Raw genomic sequence first — 18,291 nt, 5'->3', positions numbered from 1 at the left:
GATTCTCTGTAACAACCACAGGGGGGATTCGATTATTGAGGAATCCCGTATTCGATGATTGCTCCAACAAATAGACATCAGACACTGCCTTATCTGTGATATGGTAAGTTGATGAACGAGGAGGCTCCATCGCATTGAGACTGATGTACAGGTCGCAGACATTTTGTCAAAGCCCTGGAAAAGGTCAAATCTGTGACTTTCCCGAACGACTTGGAGTCGTTGAGAGACCTTCTTATAAGGGTCCTGCATGTGGCATGCATTGAGCTCTGGGAGCTCTGGGGGGCTTGGGGTACTTACTGGAGCAACATATGACCACAGGGCGACTCACCCTCCCCTGGTGGTGCGCTATAAACAGGATGATTAGTTCTTCTGTGGGCCGGGATGATTAGTTCTCCCATGGCAACTGTGGAACAGGATGATTAGTTCTCCTGTGGGCTAGATGATTAGTTCTCCATGGCATCCACTGGCAGGATGACTCGTTCTCCTATGGACAAGATGATTAGTTCTCCTGTCAAGGCATCCTACCCATGCAATCTAGGACTCATGGGGAGTACCTCTCATCTAATCAATGACCAGGGAAATGAGGATAGGGACCATAGTAGTACTATCGATGGACGCATCGCTGTATCTACCATACTCCCTATGCTAAGATGACCTCCATTGATCTGGGATCAATGAAACTAATCTGGGATCAGTATGAGTGGTTTGAGACTCTCTTGTGACATTGATCTGGGATCAGTATGAGTGGTTTGAGACACTCTCTTGTGACATTGATTTGGGATCAATGAAACTAATCTAGGATAAGTATGAGTGGTTTGAGACACTCTCTTGTGATATTGATCTGGGATCAATAAAACTGACTTCGAGTCAGTGAGAGTGATGTGACACACTCTCTTCAGATGAAACTGACTTTGCATCAATAGAGAATGGTATGAGACATTCTCGATCAATTCTTCTTCTTCATGGTTCAACAGAACAGATCAAAGCAGAGCAAAGCTCAGTAGATCAGCAGTGCAGGGCACTGATGGCAGAGATGGTACAGTCGAACATATGTATCAACGGATGGAGTTCTCCCTAGTTGAGAGGGAGTGTTAAAATTGGCAACTAGGTCAAACTCCATGTGGGTCATCTTATTTATGGCAGTGTTTTAAAAGCCGGCCGGCGCAGAACCGACTCGGTCGAGTTGGTCCGAGCCGGTAAAAAAATTTGCGACTCGGCCATCGAACCAGTTCGGTCGGCCGAGTCCGTATCAACTCGACCGGGTCACTTCATACAGCCAGTAAACACCAAAAACGCAATTTTTTTATTTTTTTTATGTTTTTTCTGAGTGTGGGGGACTCCAAATGGTTTTATTAATTGGTTTTTTGGTCTTTGGGGTCCATTCCCCTCTCTTAGTATTGATATGCTATTCAAATTTCATGGTAATGTTAAATTCTTATAGTAAAAGTGACATTCTCCTTAATCTTCATTTTCATCCTTTTACTTAAATTTTTAACATTACCATGAAATGACTCGGGATGTTTGAGAGTGGTTCCGGCCTCATTGGATTTCATATGGAGAAAGTAGAATTTTAGATTTCATTCAAAATCCAGTAGACTTATCAGTTTTTCAGGATTTCAGGATTGGGGTATTGCAATGTTTCCATTGAATTTTGTCATGTATTAGGGTATGGAACTCGTATTTAATCAAGGGCACCAATCCCTCTATGTACCTTGATGTTAGTGACATTGGTTGTCAAACTCCTCCGTGATTCGCTCCCAAACCGGGAGCTTCTGAAAATGTTGCTCCTGCTCCCGTTTTCGCTCCCACTCCCAAGTAACACTGAGCCAGATGATGTTGGCAACTCTAGCAGTAGCCAGTAGTACTAGTCACAGACTTTTGTTGTAGAGGCCATTTATAGCCTCCTTGGTTATGTGTTTTTGTTTTGATCTCTATATCATCATCGTGTATGTATTAGACAGTGCATTGGGTGCCATTTTGATATAATGGATATATTCATGAGCCTACTTTGATCATATGTTGTCTTCTATCTATCTTCTAATGCTGTGTGTTTGGAAACATGAATGAAAATCTTTAAAATTATGTGTTTTTATAAAAAATAAATATTTAACGTATTTTTTACAACAACCGAGTCATTGAAATAGAGCCAGCCGAGTCGATACCGAGTAGGAGTCGACCCTCAGCTGAGTCGGAGTCGGAGTCGGAGTCGGAGTTTTAAAACATTGATTTATGGCAACTGATATTTTTCTTGGATCCCTCTCATCGAGAGGTGTAGGATTGATCTAAAGGTCATCCGATTCCGATAAGTATTCATGGAGTTATGAATTTATTTGAGTTATAAGACAATTCGTCAAAGTCGACCAACAACCAAATAAACCCCACATGTGCTCAACATTTTAGTATAAATAGAGGTGACCTTCAAGTCATTTCAACACACTTGGGATCTCTTCCTCTCACTACTTGTCTTTGGGTTTTAGTAGGAGGAGAGATCCTAAGGAATAATGTTGCCCTGATCCAGAGGGCAGAAAGTCAGAACTGCCTGAAAACCAGAAAAGCCGAAAATGCCGAAAAAGCCGAAACTACCAGAAAAGCCGAAAAAGCCGAAAAAGATGTAACTTCCAGAAAAGCTAGAAAATCTAGAAAAGCCGGAACTGCTGGAAAAGCCAAAAAGGCGAAAATGCCGGAAAGGCCAGAAAAGCTGAAAAAGCTGGAACTGCCGGAAAATCGAAAATGTCGAAAAAGTCTGAAAAGTCGGAACTGCCGGAAAGCCAGAACTGTCGGGACTGCTGGGACTGTCGGAACTGCGGAAACTGCCGGGAACAGCCGAAACTGCCAGGAACAGCCGGAACTGCTGGGAATAGCCAGAACTGTCGGAGCATCTATCTCCGAAGGAGAGCAGCATGCAAGGCACAGCTAACTAACATTGAGACAATTGTATGGTACTTAGCAACAAACACACCAAGCATGCAATGTTACAGCTAACATGCAAGGGACAACTAGCATGCAACAAGCATGCTAAGGACAACAAACAAGCAAGGGACAACAAGCAAGCAAGGTGCAGCCAACACATAGGTCAGGATGGCAACATAGTGCAGCAATGGCACATAATGCAGTACAATGATGGGTACAGTCATGATTAATGAAGCGTGATGAGATGCAGCATAGTGATGATGTGTGCAGCATGGTGCAGCGCGATGAGGTGCAGCATGATGACGAAATGCAGCACAACGATAGGTGAAGGATTCACTTGGAGAATTAGTTGAAGCAGCATGTCTTCAACTGATCTCATGTATCATCTTCTTAGAGATGATCTATGCTCTTATCTAGATAAGTCAAAGTATTGACTTCTGTTGTAAACGTACTATCTCTCTCTCTCTCTACTGAACTATTGAAGAACATATAAGAAGAATTGATCAAGGGTTTCCCCACATTGGGGTTTGTCCCTGGCTAGCGCCACATCTTGTGTCCTCTTGTCTTGGCTTGTCTTCTGCAATTTATGTTTATGTTCTATCAGGAATGTACTTTAATGCTGATGTGATTGCTAATCTGGAAAAGATATGGAGCTAACTGTGAAAATTGAAATAAATTGCTCTAAGCATAGAACATAACCTAAAATTAACAAATGTAGGGTAAACGAAGTGGCATTTGAAAATCGTAGTTTGAAACAACTAGTTCGTAGAGTGAATGTTGGAGTGTGCGGAGAATGTTATTTTCGTATCTATGGATCCACAACAGTTGGCAACCTACAGGAAAGAAAATGCCAAATTAAAGAGGATTATCCTTGATGGAGTCAAGCACCATATTGTTCTGCATACCACATAGAAAGACACAATGAAGCAAATGTGAGGCACCACAGTAAAACTATACCAGAATCCTTTAGAGAACAAGAAGATGATTCTCAAAGAGAAGTTGAGGACCATCAAACAACATAAGGGTGAAGATGTGACTTCCTATCTCACCAAAGTTTGACTTGCCAGAGATGAGTTGGCTGCAGTACGAGACAAGCAAATGATGACGAGCTAGTGCGCATAGCACCGAATGGGTTTTCCAAGGAATGGAGTATGTTCATCCAAGTGATTTCTGGGCAAGACACACTTCCAGGATGGGATTGCCTATGGAGTGAATCAATCGGGAGGAGCTTAGGCTCAGCTTGGTCAATGGCACCACTAGCAATGGCAAAGCACCAAAGGTGGAAAAGGAGCAGGGTCCAGCAAGGGATCTGACTCAAAAGGAGATAAGAAGAAAGACCTAAGTAAGGTTAAGTGTTTTGGTTGTTTTGGGGCTATGTAATTGTTGGTGAAATTGTGATTTTTCAATGCCTAAATTGCATTTTTTAATAAATATATGAATTCAGGGCACTGGAAAACGCCTATTGCACCTAGATTGTGCAATCACAACAACTGACATCTGCAATTCCAAGGATTCTTTTAACTTTTTGGCCAGGTTTTGCGCAAAACTAGTTGGAAAAATGTGCCTAGAAAAGGTTCAAAATGTAAAATGTTTAGACTACTGTATTTCTCAATATAAAACTCATGTGCTCAAGACCTACCACTACAGAGCACTTTAAACTAGAGTTCCCTGTAATTGGATGGACAATTAAATTTATAAGTCTACTAGTCTCTGAGGGCTCCTAACTTCAAATAAGCACTTTAAATCTTCGCATAGAACAAACATCAAATACACTAGTCCAAACATACCAGATCCTGAAGCCATACTTCCATTTACTACAAAAACCCACATGACAATACAAAACGATATGCATTGATATGTAACTGGACAGAAGAAAAAACAGTAGATCGTGCTATTATTACATCAACATGGCCTATCCTAAAATAAAAAGTATCTTCAGTCAAATATAATTTTGAATCTTGTAATTCATCTTGATACTTACATAAATAGTTCCTTTAACAGCAGCAGCACGGCTAAAGGCTTGAGGCAGCTCTGCTTGGCCATAAACAGGGAACAAAAATGCTCCAGATGCATTAACAAATCTACAACAAAAAAACTTCAAACATGCATCAGTGAAATGTGTTAACTAAAAACAAAGGCACAACCTATACAACACCTCACTGACTCATTTATATATCTCTGAATTATCTATGTAAGAACATTAATATATAAAAGTTAGGCCTAGCAAACAAAGCAATCCATAAATCCATACCAAGTGCAGCACAACAAACTTCCTTAAACCTAAAATTTTATCAGAACGAGATGTTTGCATTTTCAAACAACACATAGCAAACTTAAATTAATTGGGTGCAGTTGAAACAAAACTTACTTTGATACCCAGGGTTAATAAATAATATAAAGATTAAACATGCTAACATTTACAAATCAAAATGTACAAAAAACAGAGTATAATCCAAATATGATTGTGCTAAATATTATCACAGATACCTCAATGATTTTATATACAAGAATGGTGTGTGTCACTTTGAGAATCTGTACCTGCAAAAGTACATTCAATTGTCTCTATTTTCAATAAGAAAAATAGACCATCTGAATAGAATACTATTAGTCTTTTAAATATAGGCAGAGGTTGGAGCTACTAGAATACCAATTGCACATCATTAAGCAGAAGAAAAGTCTTCACTGTGAGTATCTGCCAGCACATGCCAACCATATGAGGTTTAAACCTCAAAACATAAAGAAAACAGAGATGGTCTCAGAACTCCAATTGAACATCTAAGTAAAGGTGCATACAGATCCATGGACCACTTGTTATACACTATATATGCAAAAGCAGATAATGAATACTGAATTGGCATGCAGAAAAAAGAACATACAGCAGAAAGTTGCTTATCTATTGAATCTAGTGATTAGTCTGGGAGTTGAAGCTTAGGGGATAAATGAGACACATACAAATACATAAATGATGAGTGTACTGATGAACAGATTGAGTTAAAGCTGCATTTAAACAAGAGAGAAATATAAATGCACTGTAATGTGTTCCCAGATTTCATTTTGGGAATTATTCTGGCCCAAGTGGATGATCTTATGTGCAGACCACCATGGCCTCAGCCAACTACTCATAACTGCCCTTGAGGATTCAGATGACTTGAAAATGTGTAGAAAGGCAAAACTTACTACATTGAAATCCACCATCAAAAACGTGTTGTAGAGTTGTCTGTATGATACAAAACTGCAAGTTGTTAGATATTTACAAAGACATGCATGCACTCAGTTTCTCATGAAAGCTAATCATGTTAAGCTCTAGATGACGCCCAGAAAACTTGCAAAAATGAGATAATAAATTGAGAGACATTCAATTTATTGACACAATAAAGAAAAGTGTAATTACAACTATGGTTGAGGAATAAGGTTGGCGGAGGCAGCTGGTTGGTAAAGTTGGACTCGTAAAGACGGTCAGGTCTTGTGCTCAAACCTGAGAGAGGGCGTTGACTAGTCATGGGTGTTACTCGTTTCCTGGGCCAAGCCCGCTCACCTTTTGCCCATGGGGCTTTGGATTGACGGTGAATGGGTGCACTGTTAAGGCACTCCTTGCGATAGGTCAATGGTTCAAATCCCCCATGGGTGCTTACCTACCAAAAAAAAAACTATGGTTGAGGAGCACTGCTAGGGTTGGTTATCGTGTAAAAATTGCAATCTCCAGTCTTTTCATATTTAGCACATACTGATGTTAAGTATGACTTACATATAATAAAGTCTAATAAAATCTCATTAATAAAGTTATGTAATAATGAGGCATTTATAATGTATTAATTAGTGTAGTTCGGTATTTTCTAGTTGAATAGCATATTCCTCCTGTCTCCTACCATGTCATAAGACAAAGCATCATCTAACAAACAAATGAATCAACTCTTTCTCGTTATTGTGTGTATTTCTGTCCACGCTTGTGTGTGTGAATCTCACGAGTCACATGGTATCAAAGCCACAGTTAAGAGAAGAAGCCACGTTGAGAGGAAGCAGGTAAAGGAGTTGAGGAGCAGTTGTGACTAGATAAGGTGTCAAGGGACTCCTCACACACAATGGGCAAAAGATTAAAAAAAATGGATGCACCAGCCATTGAAAAGGGACTTAATAAAGGCACTAATAAAGCAAAGAGCAGTATGGGCTAACATGGACATTGGGGATAAGGAGTCAATGCTGTTTTGAATGGTAATATAGAATTTGAAGCGAACCACCATGACCCTGTCATTCACTCTACAGTATATCCACCAAGTGAAGAGTGAAGTGTCAAACGAAGAAAAACAAATAGGAGCAGCCAAGACATTGAATAACAATAGCCACTACACTCTGTTGATTGAAATTTGGAACCGTGACCAGAGCCACCGAATGATTTGATCTTTGTGTGTGTGCACAGGTGTATGGCAGTGCATATAGGGATTATTTTATGAAGTTGCAATGAAGAGTGTTTATTTTCGAGTGCAATTAAGACAAGCACAATTTTCTGCCAGATAATTACTTCCAATGATACAACTTCAGAAAATTTCAACCATAAATATAATAGAGCAGTAGAGATCACAGTAAATTAAAGATGCACAAGAGACAAAATCAACCCTGGGAAAAACCCAGCAACCTTTTCTTAGAAGAAATTTTCCAATTCAATCAATTTGAACATTTAAATTTCCAGTCAATCAAGTCAAAATAACCATACCACTTTTCCAAGTCAAATCTGGTCAATGGTGAGAGTCAAACTTCAGTTCATCAAGTCAAATCTGGCCAACATGCTGAATTTCGGCCTCTGATGCTCCTGGTCAACTGCAGTCAAAGAGGCCGAATTTCGGCCCTGCAACTTCAGTCAATCTGCCTCAGTTGACCTGCGGTCAACACTGGTCAAAACAGTTCAATCAATGGAAGAATTTCCACCCAGAAATTTGGTCAAGCATCAGTCAAAGATTCCTTCAGATTGAATCCAAACAGCCAGTCAAAATTCGGTCAAAGCATCCCAGAAAACTCCAAGTCAACGCTGGTCAAACAGATTCAAAGCTAAATGAATATGATGCTCTAGGACCATTCTTCCTAATTTGGGTCATATATGACATAGGAAGAATGTCAGTCCTCTATCGGACCATTCTCCCTAATTCAGGTCAATGTACTTGACACAGGGATAATCTCCCTAATGCAGGTCACAGTACTTGACACAGGGAGAATGTCAGTCCACGATGTTATCTCATCAATACTCCCTCTCAATGAGAGAGGCATTCTCCACAAGTCCAAGCTTGTCTCTGAAGTATACAAACTTTGCTCAGGACAGAGGCTTTGTAAGAATATCAACAATCTGGTCATCAATGGAGACATATTGGAGCTTCACTGCTCCCTTCTGCACCATGTCACAGATGAAGTGGTACTTGATCTCAATGTGCTTCGACCAGTCACTAAAAACTGGATTCTCTGTTAGCTTCACACAGCTTTGATTGTCACAGTATATCACGGCCAGCTCGACCACATGATCAAACAGTCCTGCAAGTAACTTCCAAAGCCATATTGCTTCACAACTCACCAAGCTAGTTGCAATATATTCTCCCTCAACAGTACTAAGTGCGACAGATGTCTACTTCCTGCTCATCCACAAAATCATAGCAAAGCCCAAACTAAAGCAACCTCCGAGGGTACTCTTTTTGTCTTCAACAATCCCTGCCCAATCTGCATCTGTATAGCCATGTAGTTGTATGTCACTGTTTGAGAAATATCTCAAACCATTGTCAACCGTACCACGCAAATATCTCAATATATGCTTTGTTGCAATTCTCAGTTCCACCTGGAACTAGCTCAAAGTGTTCACTGCAAAGCAAATGCCTGGCCTAGTATTAACCAAATACATCAGCGAGCAAATCAGCTTTCGGTACATGGATGGATCCACCAAATTAGAATTGGTGTCTCTCAACTTTCTCATATTTGTAACCATGGGAGTTGGCATCGACTTACAGACCATCATTCCAAACTTCTGCAAGATCTTAATGATATATTTTCCTTGACCAAAAAAGATTTCAATGGGCTTATGCCAAACTTCTAGCCCCAAACAATAGTGCATCAACCCAAGATCCTTCATATCAAATTCAAAGGCCAACTCCCTCTTACTTCGAATAATGAGATGCTCCACACCTGTCAAAAATAAGTCATCAATGTACAATAATAGGATCACAGGTTCATTCTTCTCAACCTTGAAGTACAGGTTTGGATCAACATCACTTTTGGAGAAACCAGGTCTTGTCAAATAATTGTCAATTCGTGCATTCCAAGATCTCGGTGCTTGTTTAAGTCCATACCAGGCCTTCTTCAACCTCCAAACATGAGATTCTCTACCATAGACCTCAAAACCTTATGGTTGTTCGTTCAATTATTCAATATACACTTCTTCCTCAATTATGCCATTACGAAAAGCAGCCCTTACATTCATTTCATATAAGTTCCAATCCATAGAGGAAGCAATAGAAGAAATAAATCTAATGGTAGTGTACTTGGTAACCAGAGCAAAAGTCTTATCATAATCTTCTCCAGCTTTTTGGGAGAACCCTCTAGCCACAAATCTCGCCTTGTATTTGTCAATACTTCCATCCACCGCATGCTTGATATTGTATACCCATCTGGAGGACATCATTGGTTTTCCTTTAGGTCAGCACAATCTCCCATACATCGTTCTTCATAATTGATTGCTATTCTTCCAACATCCCTTCCTTCCAAATTTGTTGGCTAGTTGCTTCTTCAAAAGTGAAAGGTTTAGCATAAATGAGATTCGTCATCAAAGTTGCATAGCCAGAATACCTCTTTGGCCTCTTGCTTTCCCTGAAGGAGCCATGTGGTGTTGCATGTCCTTCTGCTTCCTGCAAGATAGATCTAAGCCATGCTGCCCTTTTCTTGATTTCAGGAACAACAATCAAGTCCACTGGATTGTTAGGCCCTTCTGGCTATATTCTTTATGATCAACATGATGTTTTGAAGGATTTGATGGACTAGAATCTTCTTCTTTCTTGGGAGCTTCATGTTGTTCGTCCTCATCAAAGTCCATAGGGACTTCTTTGGATTTCCAATAGGCCACATTCTCATCAAAGGTCACATCCCTACTAACTTCAACCTGTTTTTGTCTTGGAACATATATTCTATAGGCCTTTGATGACTCACTATATCCAACGAATATTCCTTTCTTTCCTGAAGGTTCTAACTTCCTTCTCTTATCTTTTGGTACATGAATATAAATAGGACAACCAAATATTCTCATATGACTAACCTAAGGTTCCTGCCCGGTGAAGGCTTCTTCAAGTGTCTTGTCTTCCAAAATTTGATGAGGGCTTCTATTTTGAATGTAGACAATTGTAATCAATGCTTTGTGAAAATTTGGAGAACCCAAATTTCCATTGCAACAACTGATTAAGTTTCTTCTATTTGTTTAAATTATTAACAAAATTATTTATTGTTCCTACAGTAAACACCGAAACTAATATACTGCAACCTTCACCATTTAAAAAAATGCGGAAACAAGAAATTGAGCAAGAAAGAAATACAACACATCTACACACAGGTATTTTTGGACAAATGTCCCCGGAAAAACCTAATGTGGGAAAACCAGTGCAGCAGCTGAGGGTTTTATTATTACACAGTAGTAATTTCTGAATACAATCTCTAGATGCCTCCCTGGCTATCCAGTACTGAGAATATCACTGACAGAGATATAACTGAGATTACCTCACACGATCACTGGAGATCCTAGCTGATCCAGCCACTGAATGGCCAGCCCCTAGCAGTCTCTACACAATCACTACGTAAGCCTTGCGTCACAGAGACTGGGGTTTGCATCACTCCTCCCGACTGATCGATTTGCTTCTGAGACTTCGACTTCTGCCCTCCCGGTCTCACACCCCGGCTTTTGGCTCTGGAAATCGATTCTCCAACAAATTTACGGATCCTCTATGGGCTTCTGCGTGGCCCTGCGTCAACCTCTCTGACTCTGTGTTGCCTCTGTTGGATCTCTCTCTGCCTTCTCTGTTGAGTATTCCAGATTAGGAAAAATCTCCAATCGGAACTATCTCTGCCCCTCACTGCAAAAGATCACTTCGAATTTCTTCCCCCAACAACTGTTGTGCTTCAGAAATTCGATCTTCTGATCTCCACTCGATGTGTTCTCCAAGTGCCCATTGATGTCCTTATAATCCTCCATTTGAGAAACAACGGCCCAAATTAGATTCTAATCAGTGGCTCAGATAATTTGGACTCGATCTTCATCTTCTTCTAGAAGTTTCACCCACAGTTAGATTAATACCCTTTAATTATTTTAAGTTCCTAAGTTTAGACTTGGGCACTCATTAAAAATAATTAATTATTTTAATAAAACCTTCTCCGAGTGGAATTTCCCAAAATGATTTATCAGTATTGGAGAATGCATGTGTCCTAGCCTCCCTGCAAATTTTGACGCTTAGAGCACATCCAATGCTACCAAAAATCAACACTCCCTCTTAGCGAGGTATGTGCTCTAGTAATGCAACTTGTTGAAGCATCACCCTTCTCTGTAACATCTCCCTCTGCGTTGTTGATGTCCGATATTGCTGCCCACCAACTACTGCGCAAATGTTGCATCTGTACTGTTGTTGTCACTGCCACTATCAACATTGCACCTGTACTGCAACTGCCTCTCAAATTTTGCATTCGTGCTGCTGCTAGCACTGCCACTGCCAACACTGCATCTGCACTGCAGCCTTCTCCAACTGTTGTTGCTACTGCATCAACAACGAAAAAGCATCCCAAATTACTGAATAAGTGTTCAGTATGATGCATCTCATTGTTGGAGTTTGACTGTTGCTAGTCTCTACGTTGATCCTCTGAAGCCTCTGCGATGCTACTAACCTCTGCTCTGTGCCAACTGCACTGCTGCCAATTCGATTAACGTTGCTCAGTCTCTGGTGCTCTTAGCCACTGCAACTATCACTCTGGCACTCCTCTGCACCAACTGACACTAGTCCATCCTGCTACTTCTGATCTAGGCTCCCGTAGCAAGGAATTGATCCAAGAGGTGGGCTCCTCAATGACCCTGCCAATCTACAGTCCTTCCAAACTACAACTCTAGATCACCCCACCTCCTTCCTAGAGGTATCTGGTTCATGGCAAACTCCTCCTCAATCTTCGCAAGTGCAGCCTTCAGATCATGCTTCTCATCTTTGTCCTTCTTCCTGAGAGGACATTGTGTTGCCGAGTGACCGAATTCACCACACTTGAAGCATTTAATCTTCAAGGTGTCCTCCTTCCGACTACGTTGCTCCTGTTGTCCCTTGGATGTGAGGGTTGCATTCTCTTTCTCCTCCTTGGGATTCGACCCACTGTTGTTGCTTCCATCAAGTTTACACTTGAGCAAGTCTCTCCTCAACTCCTCTTGCTTAAGAGTTGCCTACATTCCCTCCCAGTCCAGATGCTCTAGACAAATACTTGCCACTCCTTTGAAACTAATTTGAGGGCCAATCTTACCATCTCGGAACACTGAGGTGTAGGCCCCACAGTTGCTAGCTCATCTCGAGTTTCCTGAAGCTTTGCAAGGAACAGATCAATGTGTTCCCCCTTCTGCATCTGCGTGGACCTCATCTTCTGCTCTAAGTACATCTTCCACTGCTCGAAAGATCCTTGATACAGCGTCAACAATGCATCCCACATCTCCTTGGCAGTCCCTCTGCCAGCGATGTGACAGACCACATGATCCTTCACTCATGTCGAGGATCATTCTCTTTGTCTTTTCCATCTCTCCCTTGTACTTTTTGAGCGGATCTGGATCCGCAGGCACAACTACCACACTATCGATGTAGGTCTTGAGAAAATGTTCATCCAGAAGGCATGACATCCTTGCCTTCCAGATCACATAGTTGGATGCACCATCCAACCATCTTGATCTCTCAACCCACTGGCTGCCATTTCTGCCACTCGAAAAAGTCAAAAGACCTCCTCTCTCCTGCTATTGCACATCAAATGAGAATTCGAATTCCCTGGCTAGGAATTCTCTAAGGAAGAAATTCCCTCAAGTGTCTCTTCTTTCTTATGACGTCTTTCTACCCAACAATTGCCTGCAAAAAACTGCATCACAACAGGAACCCCTCTTCGCTGAAGCTTTTGTTGTGTTGCTCCCTCTGTCGCTGAAAAATTTCGATTTGGAAATCCTACCTCTCTGTCGACTCACTCAAAGAGAGATTTACCACTAAAATTTTCCCTCCTGGCCTAAAATGCGCACTCCTTCTAGGGATTCGATTTGTTGCTTATGCAGCACATCGACTTCCCTTCTTCCTTCAACGCTAGGCTCTTCCGGCACTGCTCTCTTGTTTCACCTGCAACTCTGATACCATGTGAAAATTTGGAGAACCCAAATTTCTACTGCAGCAACTGGTTAAGTTTCTTCTATTTGTTTAAATTACTGAACAAAATTATGTATTGTTTTTTACAGTAAACACTGAAACTAGTTACTACAACCTTCAACATTTAAAACTGAGCAAGAAAGAAATACAACACATCTACACAGGTATTTCTGGACAAATGTCCCCGAAAAAACCCAATGCGGGAAAACCAATGCAACAACTAAGGGTTTTTATTGTTATGCAGTAATAATTTCTGAATACAATCTCTAGATGCCTTCCAGGCTATCCAGTATAGAGAATATCACTGACAGAGAGATAAATGAGATTACCTCACACTATCACTAGAGATCTTAGCTGATCCCGCCACTGAATGGCCAGCCCTTGGTTGCCTCTGCGCAATCTCTACGCAATCACTGCGTAGGCCCTGCGTCACAATTATTAGGGTCTGCGTCACTCCTCCCGGCCAATCGATTTGCTTCTGAGACTTCGACTTTTGCCCGCACGGTCTCACACCTCAGCTTCTAGCTCTGGAAATCGAATCTCCAGCAAATTTACGGATACCCTCTAGGCTTCTGCGCTACCTCTGCATGGCCCTGCGTCAACTTCTCTGACTCTGCGTTGCCTCTGTTGGATCTCTCTTTGCCTTCTTTGTTGAGTATTCCCGGATCAGGAGAAATCTCCGACCAGAACTATCCCTGCCCCTCACTACAAAAGATCACTTCGAATTTCTTCCCCCGGCAATTGTTGTGCTTCAAAAATTCGATCTTCTGATCTCCACTTGGTGTGTTCTCAAAGTGCCCATCGATGTCCTTATAATCCTCCATTTGAGAACCAATGGCCCAAATTAGATTCTAATCAATGGCTCAAAGCATTTGGACTCAATCTCCGTCTTCTTCTAGAAGTTTCACAAACAGCTAGATTAATACCCTTTAATTATTTTAATTTCTTAGGTTTAGACTTGGGCACACTCATTAATTCACTCCATAGAAACATAGGCAGGTCTTGATAATGCATCATTGCCTTCACAAATTCTTCAATAGTTCTGTTCTTTCTTTCAGCAACTCCATTTTGTTGTGGATTGTAAGGGACTATCAACTCCCTCTTAATCCTAGCTTCTTTACAAAAGGCAATGAGCTCCTTGGAGGTATATTCTCCTCCATTATCAGATCTCAAGATCTTGATCTTCTTTCCCTTCAAGTTTTCGACTTCAGCCTTGAATTCCTGGAACTTGTCAAAGACTTCATCTTTTATCTTCATGAAGTAGATCCACGTCTTGCGAGAGAAATCATCAATAAAGGTTACATAGTACAAAGAGCCTCCAAGAGACTTCACTGGCATTGGACCACATACATCATAATGGACTAGGTCCAAAATTTCCTTGGATCTACTTCATTGCTTGGAAAAGGCTTCTTAACATTCTTTCCAAGCGCACATCCTTTACATACTCCATGTTCTTCCTGCAAATCTGGAACACCTGCAACCATCTGCTTTAAGGCTGGCAAAGCTTTATAGTGAAGGTGAGCATATCTTCTATGCCAAAGCTCACATGGATTAATATCATTATGTACAAGTGCTTGAGTAAGTTGTTTCAAAAGTCTATACAACCTTCCTTCATGAACTCCAATTACTCTGGCAAAATATATACTAGAGTCTCTAGACCAAACAAGAACTTTGTCATCAACAAATGTTACTCTATCTCCTTTATCTTCCAAGCATGAAATAGAGACCAAATTCTTCTTCAAACCTGGCACATATAATATGTTGCTAAGATGAACATTATCACCTGATTCCAGCTCAATGGATGTCTTCCCAATGCCTTTGACTGCATAATTGTTGTTCTCTCCAAGTTCCACCTTTTGTGATAATCTTCTTTCCATCAAAATAGTGAGGTTGTCTCTATCTCCCGTCATGTGCCTTGAGGCTCCACTATCTACTAGCCACAATTCTTCACTATTTGCAACAGAACCAATAAGAGCAAAGAAATAAAAGAATTATTTATTACCTGGATCTTCATTCTTGGGTCTTTTCTGAAGTTCTTCAAACTTTGTTGCGGAGGCATGTTGTTTTCCTTTTCCCTTTTTATCTTTTGATTTTTCAGGACAATCACGTCTAAAGTGACCAAGTTTGTAACATTGATAGCACTGTACTTTTGACATATCTCTCTTTCCTTGAGGGGCAAGTCTTCTTTCTTTAGGTCTTCTTCCTTCATTTCTTCTTCCTTCATTTCTTCTTTGAAATCCAAACTTCTTTCTTCCTCCACCCTTCTTAAAACATGTTGCATATGCCTAAGAGTTACCTTTTTCATATCTTTGAATCTTTCCTCTTGATATGAGTCTCGAGTCTTCTTGAGTAAACACAGTCCATAGTTCATCAAACATTGGCACATCTTTTCTGGCACGTATTCCTGCTGCAAATGAATCTCATGATTCAGGTAAACCATTGAGTGTTGTAGTTACTAGTTCTTTTTCGAGAACGATTTCATCCATTGCTTGAAGTTGATCTCTCAATTGAGAAATCCTTGTGAAATTGAGGCTATAGTATCATTCCTTGTCATTCTAAGATCGTGAAGTTCATTCTTTAAATTCATTGCTTGACCAATATTGTTGATAGCATACAAACCAATTAGGGCATCATACATTTTCTTTGAAAAGTCGAGATTTGAAATATATGGGATCAAATGATTTCTAACAAAATCTACAATGATACTTCTAGCTGTAATATCATCTTTCTCAAATTTTAATTTCTCTTCATTTTTTTTGGTTTAGCGAACTTGCCTTTCACAACACCCAATAGATCTTCCTTTTCAAGAAGAAGATCAATCTTTGTTTTCCAAACCCTAAAGTTTGTAGCTCCTTCTAATTTGTTTTTTTCCTTCATATGGGAACCCATAGTCATAGACAAGCAAATAGATTGTAGATATAGGGTTTTTCTCAAGAGTGATCTCAATGTCCTTTTCGTCACCAAAACTCTAATACCATGTTGAGTTTTCAAGTGCAATAGATACAAGCACAATATTTCTGAAATATTGGTAATTACTTCTAATGATATATGTCTCCTTTAACAATTCCAGTTTATCATTAAGCAATTACACTTTAGAAATTCAACCCTAAACCACAAAGACAGTAGAGATCACAATGCACAAAGAGAACACAAGATTTACCCTGGGAAAACCCACTTGGGGGAAAACCCCAGCAACCTTTTTCCTAGAGAAATTCTTCAGTCCAATAAGAGATACATCTAATGCAGCTAATCAACTATGAGGTCAAACTGACCAACAAAACTTATGGTCAAACCTGGTCCACATCCCTCAAGTCAAGCCCTTAAGTTGCCCCGCAACTCGGCCTTGCAACTTCGACCCTACAATTCAGCCATGCAACTTTGGCCTTGCGCTACAGATCCATCATGCACTACCAATTTGTCCTTCACTATCAATTCGTCCTGCACTATCGATTTGTTTTGCACCACTGATTTGACCTGCACTTCAGATTCGTCGAGATGCCAGGAACTGTTTTGCTTGTGTGAGATTGAATGGTGCCTTTGTGGAAGAGGTTGAATGCCTTTATGTAGTGTTCTGCCTTCGGGTGTGTCTATTCACTGGGGCCGACTTGACTATTTTGGAGCCAAAATTTCAAAATTCAAATTTCAATTTTTTTCTTTTAAATCCAACATGAAGAACATGTCTTACAATAATTCTTTCAAGGGTTAAATAATCAAAATGACATGAACATGTCGTACAAATTCTTTATACATTACAAGGGCTAAAATATAAATTTTGAAGACTGACCAAAATAGCGAAATTCAACAATAGGAAAGGAAACGTCCTACTTTAGCTGAGCAATAAGAATGTAATGATTAAAAAATGTATAGTATGTTCCTTGTTTGAAGAAAAATATAATATCAATAAGTATTATAATAAAGCATACTCCCCAAATAAAGAAAAATTACAGTGAATACTATGATTTTTATTGATAAGAATAGCAAAAAGATGGTTATTATGGGCGTGAAAGAATAGAGTTTATTTCAGTTGATAGAAGTTGAAAATGCAGCTTGGTTCAACAAAAAGATGATTGTAACGTCACTAAAAACTCAACCATAATGCCTAAGTGAAGAGTAGTGATAGGTGAAACAAAGCTCAAGCTATGAAGTCCTAGATGATGGCATACCATCATCATATACCATCAAAATCGACAAATAAGAGAAGGAAAACAATGGGTATATTAAGAATTATCTATTGCAATTGATAAGAATACAACCCTCAGAAAGGGTAGAGATGAAGTGGTAAAGTCGAAGACTCTCAAGGAAAGAAAATACCAGCATAGATCCATCTTAAACCCAAATCTATCAAGCTCTCGGAGGGATCAAATTTCTTAAGGACTAAATTTTTATTCATTTAAATCTATGGCATGTATTAATTCCTTCATATTAAATAATAAAAATATTACACCTCGAGAAATTTGATCCCTCTTGATGCTTCATAGATTCAGGTTTAATATGGATCTATGCTAGTATATTTTTTTAAATGTTGTATGTACATATGTACATATGTACATACATACATAGTTATTTTATTTTTTTGTTGTCATGGACATATGCACATAGTTATTTATTTTTTTGTTGTCACGTAATGTTATGTGACAACATCTTCCTCATACTAGGCACCTCGCTACTCAGTGAAATCAACTATGAATAGAGTCCAATCTTTTTATTCATTCTCAACTAATAAAAAACAATCATTTTTCTAATTTCATTTGTAACTTGTGAGCATATTTAAGTTTTCATTGCTTTTCTTATTACAAACTAATTAAGCAAAGAGTATTATTATTGTCATTTAGCAAAATTAACCATCTTTTATATTTCTAGTTCTAACTCAAAAACATAAATCCAAATTTATTTAATTATGTTCTAATATAACATCATATCATGCTACGTGACATCTCCCTCACAGTGGGCAACAACGCGCCTATTGGCACAATGATGGTGCTTCCTTAAAGAAGCAAACATAACA

At 39.7% G+C, this 18,291-nt stretch overlaps 1 protein-coding gene across 1 annotated transcript in view; it reads right to left on the bottom strand.

The window, feature by feature from the left end:
• The window catches only part of REP (Rab escort protein), a 74,920-nt gene that overhangs the window by 43,807 nt on the left and 12,822 nt on the right, over window positions 1-18,291 (bottom strand). Inside the window, exon 3 of the mRNA XM_089432990.1 lies at window positions 4,892-4,991. Within this exon, the coding sequence (XP_089289116.1) occupies window positions 4,892-4,991 (100 nt within the window). The remainder of the gene's footprint in view (window positions 1-4,891; window positions 4,992-18,291) is intronic.

Source organism: Pinus tabuliformis, chromosome 5_1 (genome assembly GCF_031772625.1).
Source record: "Pinus tabuliformis cultivar Carrire ecotype Pingquan chromosome 5_1, CPIR1, whole genome shotgun sequence".
Lineage (NCBI taxonomy): Eukaryota > Viridiplantae > Streptophyta > Pinopsida > Pinales > Pinaceae > Pinus > Pinus tabuliformis.
Note: the sequence above shows the minus strand (reverse complement) of the source record. Positions and strands in the feature narration are given on the sequence as shown.